Source organism: Corvus kubaryi, unplaced genomic scaffold, assembly GCF_017639235.1.
Source record: "Corvus kubaryi isolate FWS band 111438036 unplaced genomic scaffold, C.kubaryi_AGA036_p1.0 37383, whole genome shotgun sequence".
NCBI classification, from domain to species: Eukaryota; Metazoa; Chordata; class Aves; order Passeriformes; family Corvidae; genus Corvus; species Corvus kubaryi.
The window spans coordinates 644,429-667,741 of record NW_024581125.1 but is presented as its reverse complement, the minus strand read 5'-3'; the positions used below and the strand labels follow the sequence as shown (position 1 = coordinate 667,741).

The following is a 23,313-nucleotide window of genomic DNA, read 5'->3' as shown; positions in this document are numbered from 1 at the left end:
AAAAAGAAAAAGAAAAAGAAAAAGAAAAAGAAAAAGAAAAAGAAAAATGGAAAGCCACAGAACTGCCCCCAGTCAAAATTTTCTTCCCCAAACCCACAGTTTGTGAGGGTTAGATTTCCATTGAAAATTATGAATTGGCAAGGAAAGGTTTTAAATTTTTTATGTTTTAACCTCCTCTGCCCACCTTTGGAGGTATTTTTCCAGGTGAATCCAAATTTCTAAGGAAAAGAGGCCCCTCCAAGAAATAACACTTGGGATAATGCAAAAAAACAATCAGTGGGATGAGGGGAATTAACTTCACCAGGAGACTTATCCCTATTTGAACGTTCCATTGGGTGGGATCAGCTGAATTCAGAGAAAACCCCTCCATTGGAAATGTAAATGTTCTTCAGGAAAATGAAGAATGGAAAACCCCTGGATGGAAGAAATCCTGGCTGGGGACACCTTTAAGTGTGTGGCAGAGAGGAGGAGACTGTGGAAGTCTCCAAAGTGTCCTCACACCCCAAGTTCTGGAGGCTCCTCAGCATCCCCCTTTGGGATGCACCCACTCAGGGATGGAGGAACCTCTGCCACCGCCTTGCTAAGGTGACAAAATCCCTGGGAAAAGTGTGCGTGGAAGCTCCCTCAAATTTTCATTTTGGAGTGAAATCTGACCAACACACACCCAGTGCTCCCTCTTCCCGCAAAATCCCACCTCCTTTGCCGAGATAAGATCATCTTTTCACACCCCTTACTCGCACTCTTTTTATCTTCAAACTAATTTTTACCCATTCTTCTTAAAAGGAGAGCACAGTTTTGCTCGGGCTTTCCTTTTTTTTTCCCCGGTGAGGCCTCCCTCCCTCTCCCTGAAATCCCCAAAATCGCTGACACAGTGCGCTCCTCCAGGAATCCAGAGCCTTTCCCACTGAGTTACAAGCTGCCAAGGAGGCTATATTATAACAAAAGGAGTTTTTATATCCTCCTGTAGGCAGAACACTGGGAACTGCCATGAAATGTGCATTACCCGAAGGGGATTTGTTGATGGATAGAATCAACTTATTTAGGAAATTTCCAGCTGATCTGTAAACACGCCCTGGAGAAGGATGGAGACAGCAACAGTGGTGCAGGCTGTGTCTGAACCCTCTTGGCCCCCATCCTGGGACTTAATATCTTAATAACTTGTCCTTATGAGTCACTGCAGGGAAGGAGCCAGGATTGCTCTTGTCACATTGGAGAAGTGGACTGAAAGGCTGTCACGGACTGAGTGGCTCGAGATGGGGCTGGGTGAGACACGTCCATTGTGGCAGGGATGGTGTCATTTGCCAGGGACCTTGTTTAAAGGATTGAAAGGAAAAATAACACAGGGGGAAATAAAAGAAAGCAGGTAAAGATGAAAAGGAAGAGGTAGGGAGAGAAAATTTTAGGCAAACACCTCAGCGAACTCTACCCAGGTGTCTCCAGCCCCGGTCCAAGAGATCAAACTGTCCCTTTTGGCATTAAACTTCTTGATTAAATCAGTGAGGAGCTCTAATGGCTCCCAGCAGGCCAAGCCTGAATTTTCACCAGATCAGCACGGTTTGGCCAATCCCAGATTCCCTCAGCTGTACAGAGAAGTGCCCACAGATTCTGCCCCTGCACCCAACAGGAACCTGTTGAAATGAAATGCAAGATGTGACAGCAAAGAGGGCTGGCAGCAAATGACCACAACTGATCAATACAGAGGTTAAAAATCCGGGTGAGGGGTGATTTTTTTCTCCCTTTTGGTTCTGCATCACTGGCAACACCAATTTCTGCAGACTGAGCTACAGTCACACAAATCCACCCTATCCACTCCCTTGCACCGATTCCCCTGAGCAGAAGCTGATAAGAAAGGAAGGAAAGGCTCAGGGAAACAGCAAATCTTCACATCTGTGTTAGACTTCACCCATGAGAGAATCCTGCCTGTCCCAATGGCACCAAAGCAAAGCAAACCTGAGAGCAAACGGGGGGAAACAACGTTTTTAACATCCAGGATTTGCAGGGTGAACCCGAACTCTCCAAGTGGTTTCGTAGCCAGCAAAGTGTAAAAACAGCACCTTGCGAGTCCTTGGCTGTTCCTCACACACAAATCTGCCAACTCCAGCAGGAAAATCAGCCTGGATTTGTGCTGGAGCTGCAGATCCAGGCCGGCTCTGCGAGAGGGAGCTCCATCCCCCCCGGTTCCCGTCTTCCCAGGACACGTTATCCGAAATCCTCCCGCCGAGTCCGATTCCTGGCACGGACGTGGGAACAGGAAGGAGCCCTGCGAGATGTTCGGGTCCCAGCCCACGTCTTGCAAAGAGACACCAGGGCTGCCCAGACAAGGGAGCCAAATTTTCCCACCCCAAAAATTCCCCTAGAACGGTGCTTTCCTTTGCAACTTGCCATGAACTCCATTTCCTTGCCAAGAGTGGGGGTAAGAGGGGAAAGGATCTGTCATGCACTACCCCTCTCACAAGATCATTCATCCTTCTTTTCCTCAAAAAGGAAAAAGGGAGAGAACTGGGAATTGCTCGATAATATAATTAAAGTATCTTTATTTTTTTGCACTCCCTGATTTTCTCTGCTTTATCCCCTTTCTGCTGACAGGGAGACCCTCCCAAAGGAAAAGCAAAAGGGAACTAAGGAAAGGAATGAAAGAATTTGTCCCCAGAAATATTTCTCTGCTTTTCTACTGAACAGGGGAGTCTTTCATGTGAATATTTCAAAATGAAGATTTGGATGGGGTTCCCCTCTTTTTAAGAAGACATAAGAATACAAGAAGTAAGATTTCTTCCATATTTAATTGTTGCCTGAAAAAAATGTGGGGGATCTGAAAGGATCTGTGAGTTTGACACTAGTTTCCAAATTAAAAGCATAGCTCATTACTTCCTCGTGGTGAGAAACACTGAAGGGAAAATACTGAAAACAGCAACGTGCAAGAAACAGCAATCATGATTTTTGTGCGAGGTGTGTTTTCCAGCAAAAACATTTAAAGAAAAAGATAAAAAAAACAAAAAGAGAGAGCGAGAGAACAAATCTTATCAGTGGCATGTTTTGGTCCCTGCTATCCAACAGCCTCTTGATTTTTAACCCCAGAGATTTGTATCTAGGTCAAGAGTCCGCCCGCCCTCCTCCCCCGGCGCAAGACCGAGCCTATGGTTCCTCAGGTTAGAAATGCCTTTTGCAAAACTCTCCTTGGGTCAGCGATTAGACCGAGCTCAAGGCCAATTCATATTCCATATGAATCGGTTGGTCCAGTCCTAGTGACAACAGCCAGAATATCAAATATACCCCAAAACCGGCCTACTTGATGATATTTAAAACATATGGCACGACGACGGGCTCGGCATTTCCATAGCTTCACGTGTGCGTGTTACTGATACGCTGAGTTTTATAATGAAAATATTAGGACACGTTGGATTGCTGGCCCCCTCCCCCTCCCCTCCGCCTGGAAGGATTTCATCACATGTCTGCTCCACTCCTATTTGGGGATTTATCTGTGCTCAGTGCCCGGCAGATGTTTGCTTGCAAATCGCTCTGCACCGGCCTCGCCTCGCTCCTGCCGCGCTCACCGGGAGCTGGTGTTGCCCCACTCCTCGTGGGGAGCAGCACCCATGGGAATGGGAATGGGAACTACGCTGGGAGCGCACACCAGGATTGAAAAAACCCCATCCGATCTCAATCTTCTGCATTCACTGTCACACAGCAGGACAAAGGTGCCGGCGCTGAGATGTGCCCAAGGTCTGGGGGTGTCGGGGTTCAGCACCCACACACTGAGCACATCTGGCTGGCTGACCCAGAATTGCCACTTAAAAGCCCATTTTTCCACCAGCAGGCTCACGTCATCACAAGACAGCACATGAAAGCCATCTCCCCCAGCGGCCCACACATCCTCAAACGCACGTTATGTTCCTGTGTTTGCCAAGGCACCACCAACCTCGCAAGGATTTCGGGTTACAACTCCCTCAGTCCTCATCCCCAGTAGTGTTTCTGCACAAAGAAGAGCAGTCACACTTTGGGGCTTTCAAAACTCTCGTGTCAGCAAGGTCAGGCTGAAGATTGATCTTTTGTAACACTTGCAGCAGCCCTGCCACATCAAACTTCTGCTTTCCACCAAAGAGAAATTTCCGCGCTTGTGAAAACTTCCTTTAGGAAGTTCTCAGCTTCCTTGAAAACAAGGTGTCTCTTTGCAACCAATATTTTTTTTGTTTTACTACTTGCTTTCTGAACCAGTTTTTCAGCGTATGGTCCCAGGGAAAAAATCAGATCCTGCTTTAAGAAAAGGGAAAAAAAGCCAGGGAGCAACACTAATTTCAAAATATCAGAGCCCCGGTTGCACAACATGCCGTGAGACGCTGACGTTTCTGGCTGTTAATTTGGGCTTTGCCTCGTAAGCCAGAAGGTATTTGTCCCACCAGCCACACCAAAGGTTTGGGAAGTGCTGTTCGTGCCTGCGTGGCGATGAACTGGAGACCCTGAATCTTCATCAGCCACCCAAATCTCGCAGCTCCCGAGGCGATGCCAGCCTGGGATACACCGGAGTCGAAGGAAGCGCCACACCCTGTCCAAAGCTGCTCATCCCCCTTTTTATTTTTGGTGCAGCCAAGTTCTCTCTGTTCTCCTCAGGCTGCTTTCCCTGCTTAAGCAGGGAGAAGATTTTTCCAGGGAAAACATGGTTTTATGGAGGTGAGCTCTGAAGAAGTGGCTGCCCACGTGCCTGCGGGTCTCTTGGTCCCCATGAAGGCCTTTGCATGGAAATTGGGTGGTTCTGCTGGAATTCAGCAGAAATTTCCCCCTGCTCCACTGGTGAGACCCCAAAAAATCGAGAGGGACAAGTGTTTCCCTGATTCACTGTGGACTTGTGCTGTTCCCAGGGTGTCACTCTTGAGCAGGATGGTAAAGGGATCTTGTAAACTGTGGATCCTTGAGACACTCCTGTTTTTACCCCCCAGTCCTTCCAGTAGTTAATGGATGGTCTCTCCTCCTGTTTGGACCTGAGCTTCCACCCAAAATCTCTTGCATCTCCCACTCCATTCTCTACCACCCTCAGGCAAATGGCTCATCCCACTGCTTTACCCTTCCCTCCCCAATGAGACAGAACCATGTAACTTGGAAAAGGCCTCAAGATCATCCAGGCCCCTCAATGGCACCTTTATCCCAACCCCAAAATATCTGCCACGAAGAACTCCAGAGGAGCCTAGTTAAAGCCCACCAGACACATCCATTTCCAGAGCCCAGGGCATCCTGTGCAGCGAGGTGCCTCCAACACTAATTCCCTCTAAATGAAAGGCTGCCCAGCAGCATCCTGAAAATCAGGCTTTGAAGCCGACTCGCAGCTCCCCGGCCCTATTATTGCTTTTTCAGATACTCCCCACTTCGTCAAAACTGTGCAGATGGCTCTGTCACGAGTGCTGAGGCAACGCTCTCGGTGTCTTCCCCACACAGGAGACATAAGCCAGCTCACACAAAGGATCTTCCAGCTCTATTTCCTCCATGTGTTATTTTTATGTATCTTCCAGGGAAATGCGACGGGAGAATTTGAATTTAATAAGTGCGGGATATGGGGCACTATTAAGGCTTCAAAGCACCATCGAGCAACAGTGATGGATCAAAGGCCTACGAAAATATTGCACGAAATTATTGGCCCTTGAGGAGAGTGAGGCACGACAAATGCCTACTGGATCCCTGCTCCAGCCCCCTTGGGAGGAGGGAATTATTAAAGGTCGCTGCAAAGCCTGCTGAGAGCAACATAAAGTTTTGTGCTGACGCTGCAAGTTGTGGATCAGACTCCGAGTCACCTGACAGGGCCTCGAGTGGAACCGACAGCAAACTCGAGCTTTGCCAAAAGCGCCAAGGAGGAGGAAATGAAACCTCACAGCCGTATTGATGCCAGAAAAAAAACAAATCGCAAAGCTCAACTGATAATGAAAAAGCTGGGGGAGGTTCAGGCCGAGGACAGGTATGTTTTACAGCTCTCCTCCTCCTCCAGCAGCGACTTAAAAGGCGTTTTGAGCTAAAAGACACAAAAATGCAGGGCATTGCAATCCGCCACAGGTTGTGCTGCTCGTCCTCCTGGCAGAGAGGCAGCGGTATTTAATTCCAGGGTTGGATAACGTGGAGGCTGGGCCGTATGCACAGGCCGCAGCTGCCGCCCAGGTCACCTCCTGGAGAAGGTCTGAGCACGTGCATCGTCCCCTTAACTTCGTGCAATAATTTATACACTTGAAGATGCCCATACAGGGTGTTCTTCTCTCCTGCTGAGACCAAAACCTGCCCCGCCACGAGGATACATCCAAGCACGGGAATGCACCTTGTGGCTTCAGCCAAAGGAATGTTTCTCAAGGCCACCTCTACTGGGAGATGCTGCAAGGCAAGGTGTGGGCAGCTGGGACAGGAATAAAGAGCCCAGGAATTCTGCTGGAGCACTGCTCCCCACTGGCCAATCCCACTGAGGCTCAGGATACCTGAAGGAGACCAGTAAGAAATCTGGAGAGGAAATTTGGACAAGGGCCTGGCGTGACAGGACAGGGGGAATGGCTTCCCACTGAGACAGGAAAGGCATAGATAGGATATTGGGAAGGAATTGTTCCCTGGGAGGGTGGAGAGGGCCTGGCACAGGGTGCCCAGAGCAGCTGGGGCTGCCCCTGGATCCCTGGCAGTGTCCAAGGCCAGGCTGGACACTGGGGCTTGGAGCAGCCTGGGACAGTGGAAGGTGTGGGATGGGACCTCCAAGATCCTTCCAAGCCAAACCATTCTGGGATTCAATGACAATAATGAGCAGGTCACCCTTGCCCAGCCACGCACAGCAGGGATGCCATGGAAAGGGTGAAGGATGCCCAGGACCCCAGGAGCAGCAGGCCTGGCAGGTTCATACCTGCTGCCTCATCCAAACATCTTCCCTGACTCTACACATGCAAATCCACAGATGTTTTGCAGGAATGCTCTTCCTGTGCCTCTGAGGGGTGCAGCTGTTTCCCTGATTGTTTCATTTCCAGCGCTTGGGCTACTGCACACACGTTCCTTCATGGCAGGGTGGTGGCCATAGGCCGTGTGTCTACAGCCACAGCTTCATCCGGGAGTCTTTGTGCTCATGATGTCCCACCAAACAGGGCTGTTGCTCCTGAGAAAACAGCCAGTCCACTCAACACTTCTGCAACAACAGCCTGAACCCAATTACACTCATTTATGAATTTTTATGGCTGCCTCTTTTAAATTCAACCAGCCTTTAGTTTTGAGGACTTGTTTGTTTGGCTCGGGGCTTTTCCACCTAATTGTTTTTGAAAGAAGTAATGGGCCTTTCCTGCTTTTTCCTCCCCAGATCTCACTAGGAATGTCAAGCCTGGTTTCCCCTGGACTTGTTGAGGGTCCCAGAAGTGGAACTCGAGCTTTTGGGGGTCTGGTTGAGCCTTTAACAAAACTATCTTTTCTCTTCAAAGTTTATTCAGGTGCCTGAGTTAAACAGGTGTTGGTAAAGACAAAGAAAAAAGCAGAAGTTTTAATCAGTCTAAGAAAAATAATTTCCTCTCTCAGCTGAGCAGAGCTGGCTCTCCCTTCTGATGTTGTGAGTGTAGTTTACTCAGTAATTATTATTTTTTTCTTCATTAAATGGAAGATTTCAACCTTTCAGCATCAAATTAAACACCAAAGTGAAACCAAATCAGCTGGTAGCCAAGAAATTTGATCAGAAGGCACCAGCCCATTGCTGCAGCAGATACCTAAACTGCAACACGTGGAGGTGAAGGACTCAGGGTGCCTGGTTTTCCAAAATAAATCATATTTCCCTAGGAATGCTGGCACATTTCACAAAATGTTGTTCTATTCAGAAAACGAACATTTTTTCCCCTCAGTAACAGGTTCTCCTTTGTCTCCTTGGAGAGAAACTCACCAGTCACCCAGGGGGTTCTTCATTATCCCTTCCCTCTTCCAGGCCACTTAAATCCAGGAAAGCAAGGCCCAAAGGACCCAAACCTTGAGGCAGAAGGTGGAGCTCCCCCGTTCAAGCAGATGAATACTCAGGGAGGATGAACCCAACTGCCAAACCAGCAGAACTCTTCCTTTCCAAGGTCCTGTCTCTGTGGTCCCACAGCCCGGCTGCTGGGCATGGGAATGCTCCAAAGGCAAGGGAAGGATGAAATCATAGGGGAATTGCAGTGCTGTGGGATGAGAAACGAGGACAGAGGTTGCCTGGTGTTATCCAGGCAAAGGAGAGCTCCAGGGTTTGCAAACCGTGAGTAGCTCCAGTATCCAAAAGCCAAGGGGAGCTTCAGAGCTGGCCAAAGAACCTGCAAACGACTGATTTTAACTGACCCCATCCTCTCCTCCTGGAAAACTCCGTTTTTCTCACCTGAGAAGCCCTAACAAATTTTTCCTTGTTTTACCCTGGCGTTCAAAATTGCGACTTTTCCAAATCGTGACAATTCCCAAAATCCCGGTGTGCTCCAGCAGGTGTGCCCAGCTCCTGGGAGCAGTTTTCCCTCTGCAGGCAGAGTTACCATGTCAGGTTCATTGTTTTGGCTCCCCTCTCCCCATCTGACCTGCCAAATGCTGCACCTCCATGCTTAAATTCCAGAGGCAATGGTTCCGTTCCATCCCCAGCAATTAAAACTTTGCTTGGAGAGAGGCCCTTCCCTGGACCCATGAGGAAAACCACTTATTGCAACGGCAGCGAAATGACTCCAGGGCTTTGCTTTGTTTCTCCCAGTACCTCATTTCCATCTTTTCACCTCCCAGCGCTGTCAGCTAAAAGGCTGCTCCACCTCCAGGATTCTGGTTAATCCTCAAAAATACTGGAATGCAGGAATACGAACAACAGACTTGGAGCAACCTGGTCTAGTCAAAGGTGCAACAACCCCTTGTAAGCTGGCGCTGCAATCCCAAAGAATTTAAGAGAAGCCTGACCCTTGCAGCCATGCCTGGATGCTGTTGGAACACCCAGGCTGGCTTTGGATTCACCTTTACATTAGTGGGAAGCCCTTCTTTCCCAATTTAACAAGGCCAGAAACGGGGCAGGAAAAGGTGAGGAGAACAAAATATTTCCCATGCTTTGATTTTCCAGTTCATGAAACAATATTTTCATTTCTCCTAGCCCAGGTTTTTAAGCTACAGTTGCTACTGCTGCAGCCACAATTAATATTCCACCTTCCAGAAAAGAGGGGAAAAGAAGAAACAATTTCTTGCCCGTGGATTCCCAGGGAGACATTCCACCCGGATCTGCAATTAGTGGTGGCCTCAAGCAAGTGATCTAAAATAGAAATGTTATTTTTGGAACCACGATAGCCACCAGTTTTTACTCCCCAGAACACCCGTTCCTTCTGCTGTCGTTAAAAATAGAACCCACAACTGCGACGCCGCTGCCTTTGGGCTCCTTTCCTCCTCTACCATTCCAGTGCTGCCAACAGGAGAAATTACATGGAGTTCTCATCCTGCCACAAATCAGTGATCAGATCTGAAATACTGCACACGATGTTTGAGGCAGAACTGGGTCTGGCCTAAATAATCCTTGTCCGACTGACTGTGGTGCAGATGTGAATGGGTCCTCAACAGCTTCACGCTTGAGATCCCAACCCAAAACCTGTTGAAGCCACTAAAGATCTCCCTTCTTATTCCAGAGGGGAAGAAATTCAGGCCTGATTTTAACACATCCATCACCTTAAACACCTGTCCATGTCCTACAGGAGTTAAAAGGGCTCAGAAGCACCTCTCCTCTCCAAGACGTGCTCCAGTGGGGCAGCCACGGCTTCTCTGGGCCTCCCCACCCTCCAAGGGAACAATTCCTTCCCAATATCCCATCTAAAACTACCCTCTTTCAGCTTAAAGCTATTCCCTATGTCCTGTCCTTCCATGCCTTGTCCCCAGTCCCTCTGCAGCTCTCCTGGAGCCCCTTTAGGCACTGGAAGGGCCTCTGACGTCTCCCTGGAGCCTTTTCTCCTCCAGGATGAACAACAGGATGACTCTTGAAATTCCCGCCTTGCTTGGTCAAAGCTTGGATGGAGCTGCCACGTTCATAAAGGAGATGGACAAAGGGCCTGTGGGCATAATCCTGGGAGAAAGGGACATCCACTGGGAAAATGTCAAAGTCCTTCCCTTATCTTTTTTTTCCTGTCAGCCTCCTGCAAAGTCTTGCCTAGAAGGATCCCTATTTCCAGCCTCCTCAAGCACCAAGCCGAGGGCTCCAGGTGAATCCACCAGAACAAGGAGAGAGCTGCCACCACCTCGCTCCTCACGGGGACATCCAAAGCACACCTTGCTGCACTTATGGCCGGGATCATCCCGCAGTGGGAAGCGCTGCCCCGGGTCAGCCTCTCCTTGCTGGTCGCGCTGCTGCGGGGGTTTGGAAGGGGAGGAAGCAGACAGGAAGAGCGGGCACATCAGCTGGTAACAGTTCAGAAACAGATGTACATTCCTGTGCAGAACTCCGGCCCGAGCGTATCCAATTACTTTGGAAGCGCGCTCCGCTCCAAGCGTCTCATCCCTAAAGCCCCGCTCCCCGCACCTCCCGCCCCTTATCTGCGCCGCTCCTTTGCTTTTGATTATGAACTTGTCACCGCAGGGGGAGTGCTCTGGGGGACGTCCGCCTGCCACACGAGGGATGGGGGAACAAAGCCCAGGCAGCAGGAGGAGCAGGGACAAACCCGGCAGCACGGGGAAGGTGCCCACAAAGGATCGCTCCCGGTGGGTGCTGCACAAGCACTAAGGAACTATCCCTTAAAAAGGGAGGGAAAAAAAGGAATCAGCTTAATTACTGGCTGTAGTGGAGGTGGTTCGATGCTGGGTGCAGTTTGGGAGCGGGATGTCTCTGAAGGAGAAGTGATGCTCTCCTCTGTAGCAGGAGGTAGCAAGGAGGAGGAAGGCAAAAAGAACAACAGCGTCTGGTTTTCCTCCAGTTTGCTCCGAAAATTGGCATCCCTGGCAGCTCCCCCGGCAGAAGAGAGCTGGAAGAGCAGCCTGGATGCACTGAAAGGACGTTACCTGCACAGTCTTTTCCCGCTTCCCACGACAAGCGGAGGGAGGGGCGGCAGGACGCAGAAATCCAAACCTTCTCCTCTTCAGCATAGAGGGTTTAGATTTTCTGGCCAAACCCTTCCAAGGGGACAACTGGCCCACAGGCTTCCTACGGAGATCAAGCACCGACCCCAAATCCCAATCCACATTCATCATTGCCCTCTAACAAAAAAGTCAAGGAGCCTGGTAAAGGCAGAGGAGCAGCACCATCGTGAGCGTCACTTTCGAACAGGGCGTTCAACTTCCACCAAAACTACTTTTTTAATGTGACAGGTTTTGTTTCCTAACCTGCCTCCCACCCTGCCGGGGCAGCAGGAAGGACGGATCCAGCCCAGCCCGCCTTGCCAGCGGCACCTTCGCGCTGCTTCCCCCACAAACCTCCCCAAACTCCCCTTTTCCTCCAGGAGAGCCGGATCACGTTTCAGCCGGGGCTGGTCCCGTGCCTTTGGTGTGCTCCAGGGCAGATATTTGCAGGATTGTCACCACCGGCCTCAGCCCTGGCACCAAGTACTGCAGCAGTGGAGGGTCCACACAACTCACGGCAGCTCCGGAGCGATGCTCGCTGGAGCCCGGCTCAGAGACTCCGTAATTATCCCACGGCCAAATCCCACCATAAATTTCCCCTAATGAAGCCTGCCTGATACTAAAAGGCTTTGCACGTTTAGAGGTTATTATGCACAGCAGCCATTCCCTTAGGGAGAAATCGTGCCCCGATCCTGCAAACACTCCTTCGCTCTCGTTTGCTGAAGCGAGGCGGGCTTTTATTTAATTTATTTACTTAAAATTAGCTCTTTAATCCGGAGGAGCGCGGGGCCGCTCTGCTGCTGCCGCCGTGCAGCCGGAGAGGCACATCCCACAGTGCCAGGAGCAGCAGCCGCTCGGCTGGGCCGGGATCACGCCACGTGGCCGCAGCTTTTTCCCAGTGGGATGCCCAGGAGCTATGGCCGTGCTTGTGCGGGATTACCCTGAAGGCAAACTCCCTGTGCCAGCTGAGAACGGGGCATGTTGAGATCCACCCACACAGTCCACCCCGAGAACCCCTCGGATCAAGTCCCACTCCATGGAAACCCCTCACATTCTGGAAGATCAAGCCCTGCTTTCGGTGGTGATGGCAGGGCCATAAAAAGCTGGGAAATAAATATTGGCAGGGCAGGGGGAGAGGAGAGGCACAACCAGCAGCTCCACTCACCCTCACAAGCTGGGATCTTGCTCCTGGTGCTCTCAAATACAGCCCAAAACATCCCCGCTCCCTCCTCGAGCAGCTTTTCACAGGCACCTGCAGCCCTTTTGGGCAGGGCACTCTGAGAGCTCAGGCCTGCATCCCACCTGTCCTCCCGTGCTCCAGGAATCCCTGCATCCTACCTGTCCTCCCGTGCTCCAGGAATCCCTGCAAACCCCCGGCGCCTCACCCCACAAATGCGGTGCCGTGAGCCGGGAACCTGTTTGCTGGGAATACCAGGAATGGTGCCTCTCCAGCCTTCCATTATGGCTTCCCTGAATACTTGGAAGCAATTCCAGGCACTCAGGAGACTCCTAAATAACCCCAGTATGAACCAAATATCCCTCACAAGGGGTGGCATCTGCTCTGAGGTCCGTGGGGCTGGTGGGCACCATCCCATTGCACTCGTGGAACTCCAGGTTTCAGATGCTGGATCAACTCTCGGATCCAGCCCCGAACCCTTCTGGAAACCTGGATTTGGGGTGTGAGCGGGAGCTCACCGGGGTCTTAAATTGGATTAAAAATCTATTTGCAGAACGGCCTCGCTTTCCGACTTCTGTGCTGCACCTGAGAACCTTTCCTTTGGAAAGCAAACACAGGCTGTCCCCAGGGGCTGCCTGGGGAAGGCTTTCCACTATAAACATTACCTACCAGCAGTGCAGCCAGCCCCAGGCCAGCCAAAAATTCCTTCTCCTACCAAGGAACACTTTCCAATCAAACCAGACATTATTTTTTCCATTAATGAGTGTTGATGCCTACTGGAAAACTTTGCAAAGAAATCCACTCCAAACTAATTCTTCTGATACAACATCGGCGTTTTACGAGTTGCTTTTGTCTTATTTCTTTTTGTTATTATCATTGTTCTATTTTATTTCCCTGCTCCGTATTGAAAACATGATCTTTGCTGCTCAGGAATGCATCTGTTCCTGCAATTTGGGCTGTGACTGACATCAGAGGTCCAAATCTGATTTTTCCCTGCCTTAGCTGCACAGAAGCACGCGGAGTTTTCCCACATTTTCCCCCACGCTGTGATGGAGAGAGAAAAAGAGACCTGTTGTCTTCTGCTGGCTAGATCAAAAATCCTGTTATCACAGTTTTTGTGTGCTGGGATACCACAAATTCAGCAGGAGCATATTCTGGAGGAGGAAAAAATGTCCTCCTACCTACCTTGGCTGCAGATTCCCTTAAATGTACTGCTTAGCATTTCATGGAAGGGGGAAAAGCGGCGAGAAAATGGCAGTGCATGCCCAGTGTTGCCTCTCCGGGGTCATTTCCATGGGGTTTTCCACAAACTGCTTCCCAGCTCATCCATATTTTGGGTTTGTCCAGGACCGTTTTCTCCATGCCCCCCACAAGTAGGGGTTTAGCCCCTCTGCCCCCAAATCTCCACCATTCCCATAGCTCAGCGTGCCCCAGGGAACTTCTGCCGCTCCGAGGTCACCCTGTGGGATGGGGAGGCAGGTCCCCACCCCATCCCTGCAGGACAGGGGGTTCACAAGACCCCCAGCACTGGGGGCTGCAAAATAGGGCCCCATTCCATAAAAATGGGGCTCGCTCCTTCTCCCCCTGGTCTGGGCACGGAACCTCTGCAGCCTGGCCACGGAGCTGGGAACGGGACCCCAGGCAGCACCCCAAAAACCCCCGGGGTGGGTGCGGGGGGTTATCCTGGAGGGGTGCTGCAAACGCAGCATCCCCGGGGGCAGGGGGTGGCGTTCGCCAGCTATCTTTGATTCGAGGTGCATTCCCAAGATTTTAGTTAAGTGTAACATAAAACTGTGAAAGTTTAGCAGGGGAAAAGCCTTCCTCCCACCGACCTGGCCGGCCAATCAGGAGGGAGCCCCGCACCTCCCTCACTTCTGACAACTATTTAGCAACTGAGCTCAGCTAAAGTTTCCAAAAAGTTAGAATAACTTCCTCTCTCCAAGACCTCAATTTTTTTACACAACCTCGGTCCTTGAAATAAGAGCCCTTCAAGCAACCTGGAAAACGTTTGGTCAGCAAAAAAAAAAAAAAAAAAAGGAAAAAAAAAAGAAAAAAGGAGTCCTCCTGTTTTTCCAAAGGATCTGTCTCAGGAATTTAAAGCACATTTAAGACACACACACTCACATAACATAAGGAGGGGGGGAAAGGCTCTTCCCCTCCCCTTCTTGCAGAAAGCATGGAAGAAAGCTCCAGTTCTCCTGTTTCCCCTGTGGATAGCTTGGGGACCAGTGAAGAGGAGCTGGAAAGGCAGCCAAAGAGATTTGGCAGGAAGAGAAGATACAGTAAGAAGTCCAGCGAAGATGGCAGCCCCAACCCAGGGAAGAGGGGGAAAAAGTCCAGTCCCAGCTCCCAATCTTACGAAGAACTGCAGAGCCAGAGGATCCTGGCCAATGTCAGAGAGAGGCAGAGGACTCAGTCGCTCAACGAAGCTTTTGCCGCCCTGAGGAAAATCATCCCCACGCTGCCCTCTGACAAACTGAGTAAAATCCAGACACTCAAGCTGGCGGCGCGGTACATAGACTTCCTCTACCAGGTGCTACAGAGCGACGAGATGGACAGTAAGATGACGAGCTGCAGTTACGTGGCTCACGAGAGGCTCAGTTATGCCTTCTCCGTGTGGAGGATGGAGGGAGCGTGGTCCATGTCGGCCTCCCACTAGCCACCGCCCGGGCCGGGCCAGCCCAAGGGGTAGGTACCCGTTTCTCTTCTCCTGGACGATGCTCCGGGTCTGTTTGCTTCCCTTTGCCCGGGGAGAGGTGGTGTGGAATTCCAGGGACGCTGATGGGTTTGGGGTCACCGACGCGGAGGGCAGCGTAGGCACGTCCAGTTCCTCCCGCTCCCCCCGCGCCGGCAGAAATTCAAATACATGGAGCTTCCAGGAAGGCAAAAATGAGATGTGCCCCAAATTTTGGGGGGGGAAAAGTAATAATCAGCATGCTTCTGCTCTGTGGGAACGGGGGAGAGAAAGAGGGGGTTGGTGTTGAGAGCTGGATGATGAGGGACAGAGGGGAAACCGTCACCGCGTGAGATTTGCCAGAAAGCGCCGCTCCGGAGAAGGGCTCGGAGAGGAAAAGGTGATGGCCACAACAGGCTGACAAGGGGATCCAAACCAGCTGCTGCCCCACTCCCTGGGCATCTGCACCCCAAAAACCCCAGCGCTGAGCCCCGTGATGGCCACATCCCCTCCCAGCTGGGGGCCAGGGGGTCGGCAGGACCCACGCGGGGCTCGGCGACGGGTTCGCCCCAGGTTGTGTTTCTCTTAAAAGAAACGAGCAGCAGATGTCGGCTGCAGTCTCGGGCTGTGCCCCTTCCCCCTCACACAGCAAAAAGCAAACAGAGACAGGAGAAACTCTGCTAAATTTTGGGGGGTTTGTCCAGTTTCCCTTCCCCAAAGAGCCGGTGAAGCAGCGGCTGGCATTGGGCGCAGTTTCTTATTTACTCTCCTCACGAAACCCTTCCTCATCGCTTTCCATTAGCAGGAAACTACTTCCTCTTCAGCTGCATTTGTAATATTCAGGGAGGGAGGAATAAACAGTCAGAAAGGAGGGGGAAAATGGCTTTTAATAACACCCTCATCTCCAGCTAATTAAGCAGAGCAGCTCTGCGTTGTGTCAGCCGAAGTTTGGGTCTGGCTGGGCGCTGTCTGGGGCTCCGTACATAAAACAGAGCTCATGAACCCGTTTCACCAGGCAAACACACTGAAGGGACATTTTCCCCGCCACCCCTGTGATGTAAAAATGAAATAATTTCATCATGTGCAGGACTGAAGAGGAAAGTTTATCCCAGCCCATTGGCCGGGTTTGTTTAAAGAGGCAAATCCATCTTTGTTCGGGCAGCAACGAGCAGCCCGTTGGAATAAATAAAATACAGAACCAGGCAAAAACGTGATGTAACTGCAGTGCCTCGTTTCAAAAAGCTAAAAAATGTGAAACCAGGACTTACTAGCAGTGTAAAACAGACTTAAAAGCATTTCAGATGTAAATGTTTCACTAGCATCCTGAAATAGTTTGGAATTTGCTGCAATTAACGTGTCCACGCACTCTTCTAGTGAGTCCCCGAAGTATGAAAAATGTCCCAAAATTGGTTATTCTACCGATTGCACAAGCTGCCTGTTGTTTAGCTTTATTTAAATAGGTAACACTGTTGTTGTGGGGTTTATGGCCATCGCTGGCATTCCTATTTTTTGCACGCCTTGCCCTGATTTCAACTGCAAAAATCCAAAGCTGAGTGGGTTTTTCAAAAGATAAACCTTCCGTTTATAAAACAGAGAGCCTTTTCCCATGCTAATCTGGCTAAAAAACTGCAGCAAACAGATTTAAAAAAAAAGCCCCACGCACAAAAAACCCCAGGCTTCTTGTCAAAACCAGATGTAAAATGTCCCGAACACATATTTCTTCAGCAGTTTAGATTGGCCGAATAGGAAAGTGCTGGGTTGGAACAATGCATTGATTCTGTTGTTTCCCAAATGATGTGTTGCCATTAGCCAAGGATGGTTGGGAATCTGTTATCTAACACACAACCACTCCTAGCACACGGTTCGGGGCAAAACCTGCCTTTTTAAAACCACGTTTTAAACCCCACGTCGATTAAATTATTATTAACGTTGCTCTGATGAGGCAGATTTTATAGGTAGGTGCTCAGATTGTCCCTACCCCCCAAAAAATTGTGAGGACGTTACAGAAAAACCACGATGCAGAACCAAACCCCGTCACGTTTTGGTTTGATTGGGAATGAATCGGAATCCGGCGCCTTCGCCGTAACCCAACTTCCAACCCGGTGCTCTGGGGCGGCTCTTGCAGAGGAAGATCCCAAACCTTCCCCCCTTTCCCTGTGCCTGTGTGTGCAGGAACACGCGTGTGGTTGGACTGTTGAAAAGGTTGTTGACAAATGGCCTGGTGCGGTGCGGTGTCAAATTCGATCGTTTATGGCGACAGAAATTACGGCTGCCAGAAAATAAAAAAGAAACTACACCAAGATCCTCAAGAAACCCTCGAAAACGGGCAAATACAGTTGGGTGGTGGGACATTTTATGGATGAGTGGGGAGCAGCCTGTGCTGCCTCAATGGACAAAACAATCCCCAAGAAATTGCTGTGTGGATTTGGGATCAGCTCCTGCCTTTCCTAGGGAGTAGGAACTGCAGGCGTGGGGTGAGCGCCGCTCAGGCTGGGCTGCCGTCCTCCCTTTTCCCCAGGTTTTGGGGAGAGAGAAGCAAGGAAAGGCTTTCTCCTTGGAGGGACGCTCGTTCCCCTCTGGCTGCAAGCAAAATAGAAATCGGAGGAGCAGTCTGATTAGAAAATCAGAGCCTTGGGAACTGGGAAAATGCCACCTGGCCCCTGCGAACACCAGCAGGTCACTGCTGCTCGCTCCCCTGGCCACGAGAGCTTTTCCTGTTCAGCTCCACGGAATTCCAGACAACTGACTCTGGGAGTTTCAGGAGAAACAGGCGCAGCTTGTGCACCTCTAGGGCTGCAATGGGATGTTTCAGCCGAGCCTTCCTCCCCCCTACATCTCCCCATCCTCACGGCCGCCACCTGCGCCCCTTCCCTTGCAGCCGCCTTTCCCTTTTGCTTTCAGAATGTTCCACAGGCTCTACACTGAAAAGAATAAATCGGGGGAAAAAGGCAGTATGTTTGCTGATATGCCTTTTAGCAGGGAAAAAACCTGTCCAGCCGGGATGGCAGGACCAGCACAAAGTGTAAAGGACAACACAGCCTTGAGCCCCGCACCAGTAAGACCAGTCTGCCCCTTCTTCCCACTCACTGGGGACGAGCCCTCTGCCTCCCCTGGGCTGGCACTGGCGCTGGTAACCCCTTCCCCACCTTTCTCATGCTGGAGAAGCCCCGTTTAACCCATGTGTTCGATCCACAGCCCTCATTCCATCGCCCCTTCAGACTCGCAGGGCTGTTCCCAGTATAAAACACCAGCATCCTATTTCATTTTCTCCTTAAAGAAGCAAACAGATGTTATCTCTGCTGGCCCTGGGAACAAAACCTAATTCTATAGTGTATGAGAGCAGCACAGTGAACTGGGGGTGTAGCGACACTGGAACGAAGCCCTTTTTGTCCCAAAAGCCCCATTTTTTTTATACGCATCCTTCAAAAAATGTAAATAAGCTTCCTTGACAGGAAGGATTGTAAAGTTTGGTATTTACATTAATAGCCTTGTAGCGGCGGGGAGGGGCGGGGGTTTCATCTCAGCGCATTTAAAAAGCCCAGCAAAATGCATTTTGGATCCTCTGTTTACGTTCGTGTCTTTCCTTGGGAAAGGATAAATCTGTTACCCAGCAGACACCAAACACGCTGCAGTCAGCCAAAAAACGCTCAGGCTCAGGGAGCTTTGAAAAAGAGGGTGCGAGGGAAACGCTCCGGAGAAGGAGACATGCGAAGAGACAAATCTGCCAGGGGCTAGACGCAAATAAATGAATTACCCATCAGAAAGAGCTGGGGACACGCATGGCGGAGGGGAAATGTTGGATCGGGTCCGAAGGAGCGCTTAGAAAAGTGGTAAAAACATGTTATTACTTAATCTGCTGGAGGCAGAGCTGCGGTAAAAGTCCTATCGGGAGAGATGTGCGTTGAAGGGTCATTAAGGGAACAATCGAGGCAGACATTTCGGCTAAGTAGACCTAATTTGTCTCCAAATTAGTCATACTCACACCGCGCAGCTCGGCAGAGCAGCGCTAATTTTCAAAGCATCCTCATTAAAACAAAGGGGGAGACCGAAACGCTTCTCCCCTCGCATTCCTTCCTTCGGTGCTTTTTGGGGGCATATTTCCTGCAGTTGTAGGTAGCAGTGATAAATGAGCCTTGGAGATCACAGCGGGCTCTTACAGAGCCGGGACAGATCCTGTAACCACCGCTGAGCTCTCTTTTGGGGACATTTCATGTCACTCTTTCCCCCGGCAATATAATTATTTTTATAGCCGCAGCCCTGAGAATCATTTCCATGTGCTTCAGCACGACTTTGAAATCTCCGAGCCCAAGCCCTCCAGAATTTATGTCTTGCTGGAGAGCTGCAGCAATGGTTTGACGAGGCCACGAACATGGAAAGGGACGGCACCACAAGCCCGAAGCACAGAGCGAGCTCGAAATGCCGCCAGGCACTTAGAGCTGCTTGGGGAAAGCAGACATTTCGAGGAGCTTTTTCACCCCTCTTCCCAGGTTTTGCAGAAAATTGGGAAGGGGGAAAAAAAGCAGATCGCTCCTTGCAAGCTGCCGATCCCACCAGACACCTCGGTGGGTTGCTCGGAGAGTCACCACAGCTCCCGATTTCCTTCTTCGGGCAAATTTGGAAGTGAGGAAAGCCAAGCAACCCTCTAGCTGGTATTAGCAGACTCATACTAATTAATGATCAGTTCTCAAGAATTGAAACAGTAGCAATATTTGCCAGGGATTTAAAAAGACCCCAAAACAAAACACCAAACCAACACTTGGCACCCCGGCATTAATTAGATTTGTAGTTGTGGAAGATGACCACTCAGCAACAACAACTAATCACACACAAAAGAGCAAATTAACTCAGCCAGCCCATAAATCAAGGCGAGGCAGCCCTTGCCCTCAGACCCATCCCTTTAACCACTTCCACGCCAGCCCCAGCCAGTCCCCCCAACCCCAGTGCCCTCATCCTTCTCCTGGCAGCTGTGCAGCAAAACATGGGAATCAGAGCTCCGGGACCCTTTGGGATGTATTTCTCCTCCTGCCTTAGAGCGGGGATTGGGGGGGTAAAATAGAGGGTCCCTCTCTGAATTTTATTCGTGGTCTGTCACCCTTAGAGCCCAAGGTTTTCACTGTTCAGCAGTAAGGAGGATTTTCCCTCGGGAAGGAGGGGAAAAAATAAACCAGTCTTTCTCTATCCCACCAAGGGAAGCAGCAGCAGGAATTTGGAGACAGGTTCCTTGTAGGAGGAGGGTGCAAACGGGACAGGGAGGTTTGGTTACCACTGCCATAAAAACGTTAAATAAGCGGCAACAACTCCTAAACCCTGCTGGTAACAGCGGGCTCAGAGTGGCCATTGGACCCCTGAATTCTCCAGATTAGATCCCTGAATTCTCCGGATTAGATCCCCGACTTCTCCGGGCGCCTCTCCCGAGCTCTGAGCCTTTTGGGTGGAAAAGGTGTTTTGCTCTACTACTCCAAAACGAGCGCAGGAAAGGCAGCGTGGATTCTTCATTGCCAAACCAGCACCTGGGGGCCGGGATCCACCTGGATCCAACCTCTCTTTGTTATAATTACGTGATTTAGGATTTTTAATTTTTTTTTTTTTTTTTTTTTTACACCTGTGTTTCGGCAAGGGATGGGATTGAGGCAGATCCGTTCTCCCCCAGATCACAAAAGTGGTTGGACACCAAACCAGAAAATAATCCTTGTGCCCTGCACTCTAGGGCGAGCGACAGTCCCTCCTCTTCCTCCCATCTCCTCCCCACCTTTTAACCACAGCTTGGAAAACAGCAAAAGGAGGAGCTGGGGGCGAGAGAAGAGACAGATGTCTACGGGTTCAGCTTGATGCATATTTACTGGAAGAGGTCCAGTAAGCCTGGCCTAGCTTTAATTGAATTCCTAATAAGAGAGTTTTGCCTTGTTAGCTGCCACCCCCAAGAAGCATTTCCTTAAGAGATATTAGACCTGCCAAAGTCGTGCTTTAAAATGTATGAAGTGGGTTTGGGGTGAGTTTAGCCACCAGAAATCCTCATGCAGTCATTTATCTGATTATGCCCTCGGTTTTAGCTGTTCGGGCCTCCTTTAAAAGTCATATGTTTGTGCTTAAATGTAAATAAACCCAATTGCTCTGCTGAAATGGGGGAATCACGGCTGTGCTGAGCTTCCTATTAAAAAAAATTAGTTAATCCAGCTTGGAAATTTCACTAGGGTGGGATGGAGCCAGGGAGAGGCTTTCATAGAAAAACCAGTATTTTGGGTGGCTGGGGGGGGTCCCCACAGCATCCACACTCAGTGTCCCCAAAACCAAGCTCCTCAACAAAATTAACCTGCCAGAGACACAAAAATGCACATTCATGGCTGACCCTGTGGCGAATTTTATGCACATCACAGTGGAACTTCTCTGTGTAATGTGGCTCCTTAGGCAGAATTCCTGTCTGGGAGGGGAAGCTGAGAAAGGTGAGGAAAAAACCAAATAGAATTGTGGACCCAGGAGGAAGGTGAACAGGGAGATGTTTCCCAGCAAACAGCTTGGCATTGGAAGCTGAAGATAAACCACCTTGCTGAGGACAAGAAAGGAGTTTATAGTTCAGTCCAGCTGTGCAAAACTCACCTGGGCCCACCAGAAACCCCGGTGCCATGGCCCTATGGATTCTGTCAGGACCACGCTTGCAGCACAAAAAATCCCACCCTGAATATGGCCAGGACAGAGACGCAACGAAATTTATTAACAACCCATTAATTAAAGGGGTTTGGATGGGGAAAATAGGTTTCCAATTTGCTCCAGCTGAGCAGCTCCCTCCCTCTGTCCTTTTCATGTGTCCCACTGGGATGCCCAGCACCACCTCCATGCCACAACCCCACAAAATTCATGCCACAGGCACTTTTTTGCCGATTCTCATGAGTTTGAGGCTTTCTTCCCCCAAACACACAGGTGAGCTTGTCTCAGTGGGCTCCAGAGCATGGGATGGGTGGCAGGAATTGAGCCTGTGCAGGAACATCTGGGAATTGTCCCCATGGAAATTTCCCAGTGAGAAACCAGGGCATAAAACCACATGATAAAAACAGGCCGGATGAGGTAATATCGGCTTTTACACAAGCACTCTGCACACAGCATATTAACCTGTATTCTTACACATTAGATAGGATGGCTATCCTGCATATTTTAATTTGTTTTGCTTAATTATTTTGCCTGATGAGCCCAGGAAATTTCTGCTAGCACCAAGCCCTTTTTGCTGCACTGGTTGCGAGCGCGACGCTCCAGGCACGGCCCCGCGATCTCCAAAGCTCCCTCCCAGCTCTGTGGGGGTTTGTGCACGGAACAACCCAACATTTTACAAGGGCTTTTTCATCCCTGGCCACGAAAGGGGCTGTTTAATAGATTCCAGGGATTGCCAGCACTAAATAATCTGTTTTATACCAGCTGGGCCTGAAATCTTTGCTGTTGGAAGGGAGCTGGAGCGCAGCGCTCTCACCTCCATCGCGATGTGATGAGTTTGCACTTGGGTTTTGGGACAGAGAAGAGGCTCAGGCTTTTGAAATGTTTAAATCAGCTTGTACCTCAAGAACAGCGGAGATCAGAGATCCTTTTCAAGTGATCCCCTTGGAAACTTTAAAATCAAACAGCCTAATGATCAATATTTCTCGTTATAACGCGCGCAAAGGAGTAACTCACCGCTGCTTTCCCTGTTCATGCCAGGGAAATTGGTAGTGGAAAGCACCTCCAAAAAGACCCTGTCACACCAAAAATACAATTCCAGGCACCCCCAGGGCTTTGCCATGTGCCCAGAGGGCTGAGGATACGGAACTGGGAGCTCAAAACATGCCGATTTTCAACAGGACCGAGTTAATCCGAAAGCTTTCCTCCTAAGCGCCGTTATTTTGTAAACCGGGCAATACTTTCACTCTCGATGAGTGGCAAAAGGTAAATATTTTAAAGCTGTCGAGGGACACAGACCCGGCTCTGAAAATTGTAGCTATTCTTTAGCTGTGCATATTCGTAGAATTGTAAGATTTTTCAGGCTAAAAATGTCAGTATCAATTCACAGAATCATATTATTTTTCAGGCTAATCATGCCAGAATCAATTCATGGAATCATAAGGTTTTTCAGGCTAATCATGCCAGAATCAATTCATGGAATCATAGGGTTTTTCAGGCTAAAATGTCATTATCAACTCACGGAATCATATGATTTTTCAGGATTATCGTGTCAGAACCAGAGAGAAGAACACCTGGCCTTAAATACAGCAGTACTTGCAAATCCATTCCCCCTTTTTCATACTGGTTTATTGTTCTCGTATTTGCCATTACCGGCTCATTTTCTGCTGCAATTAGCAAGGTTTTCATGCCCACTGCAGAGCCCGAGGCACGTGTACAAGTCCCAAGGACAATTCTTAGATCTGCCCACTCATCCCTGCTCCTCCAGAAAATAAACCTCCTGTTCAGGGCATGTTGGGAGCTTCCTAATGCCATCATC

General features: G+C 49.9%; 1 protein-coding gene across 1 annotated transcript in view; it reads left to right on the top strand.

Moving 5' to 3' along the window:
* Positions 1 to 14,092: 14,092 nt before the first annotated feature.
* Positions 14,093 to 23,313, top strand: part of TWIST2 (twist family bHLH transcription factor 2) — a 28,355-nt gene continuing 19,134 nt past the window's right edge. Inside the window, exon 1 of the mRNA XM_042035404.1 lies at positions 14,093 to 14,869. Coding sequence (XP_041891338.1) covers positions 14,358 to 14,840 — 483 coding nt within the window. The 5' untranslated portion in view covers positions 14,093 to 14,357 and the 3' untranslated portion in view covers positions 14,841 to 14,869. The remainder of the gene's footprint in view (positions 14,870 to 23,313) is intronic.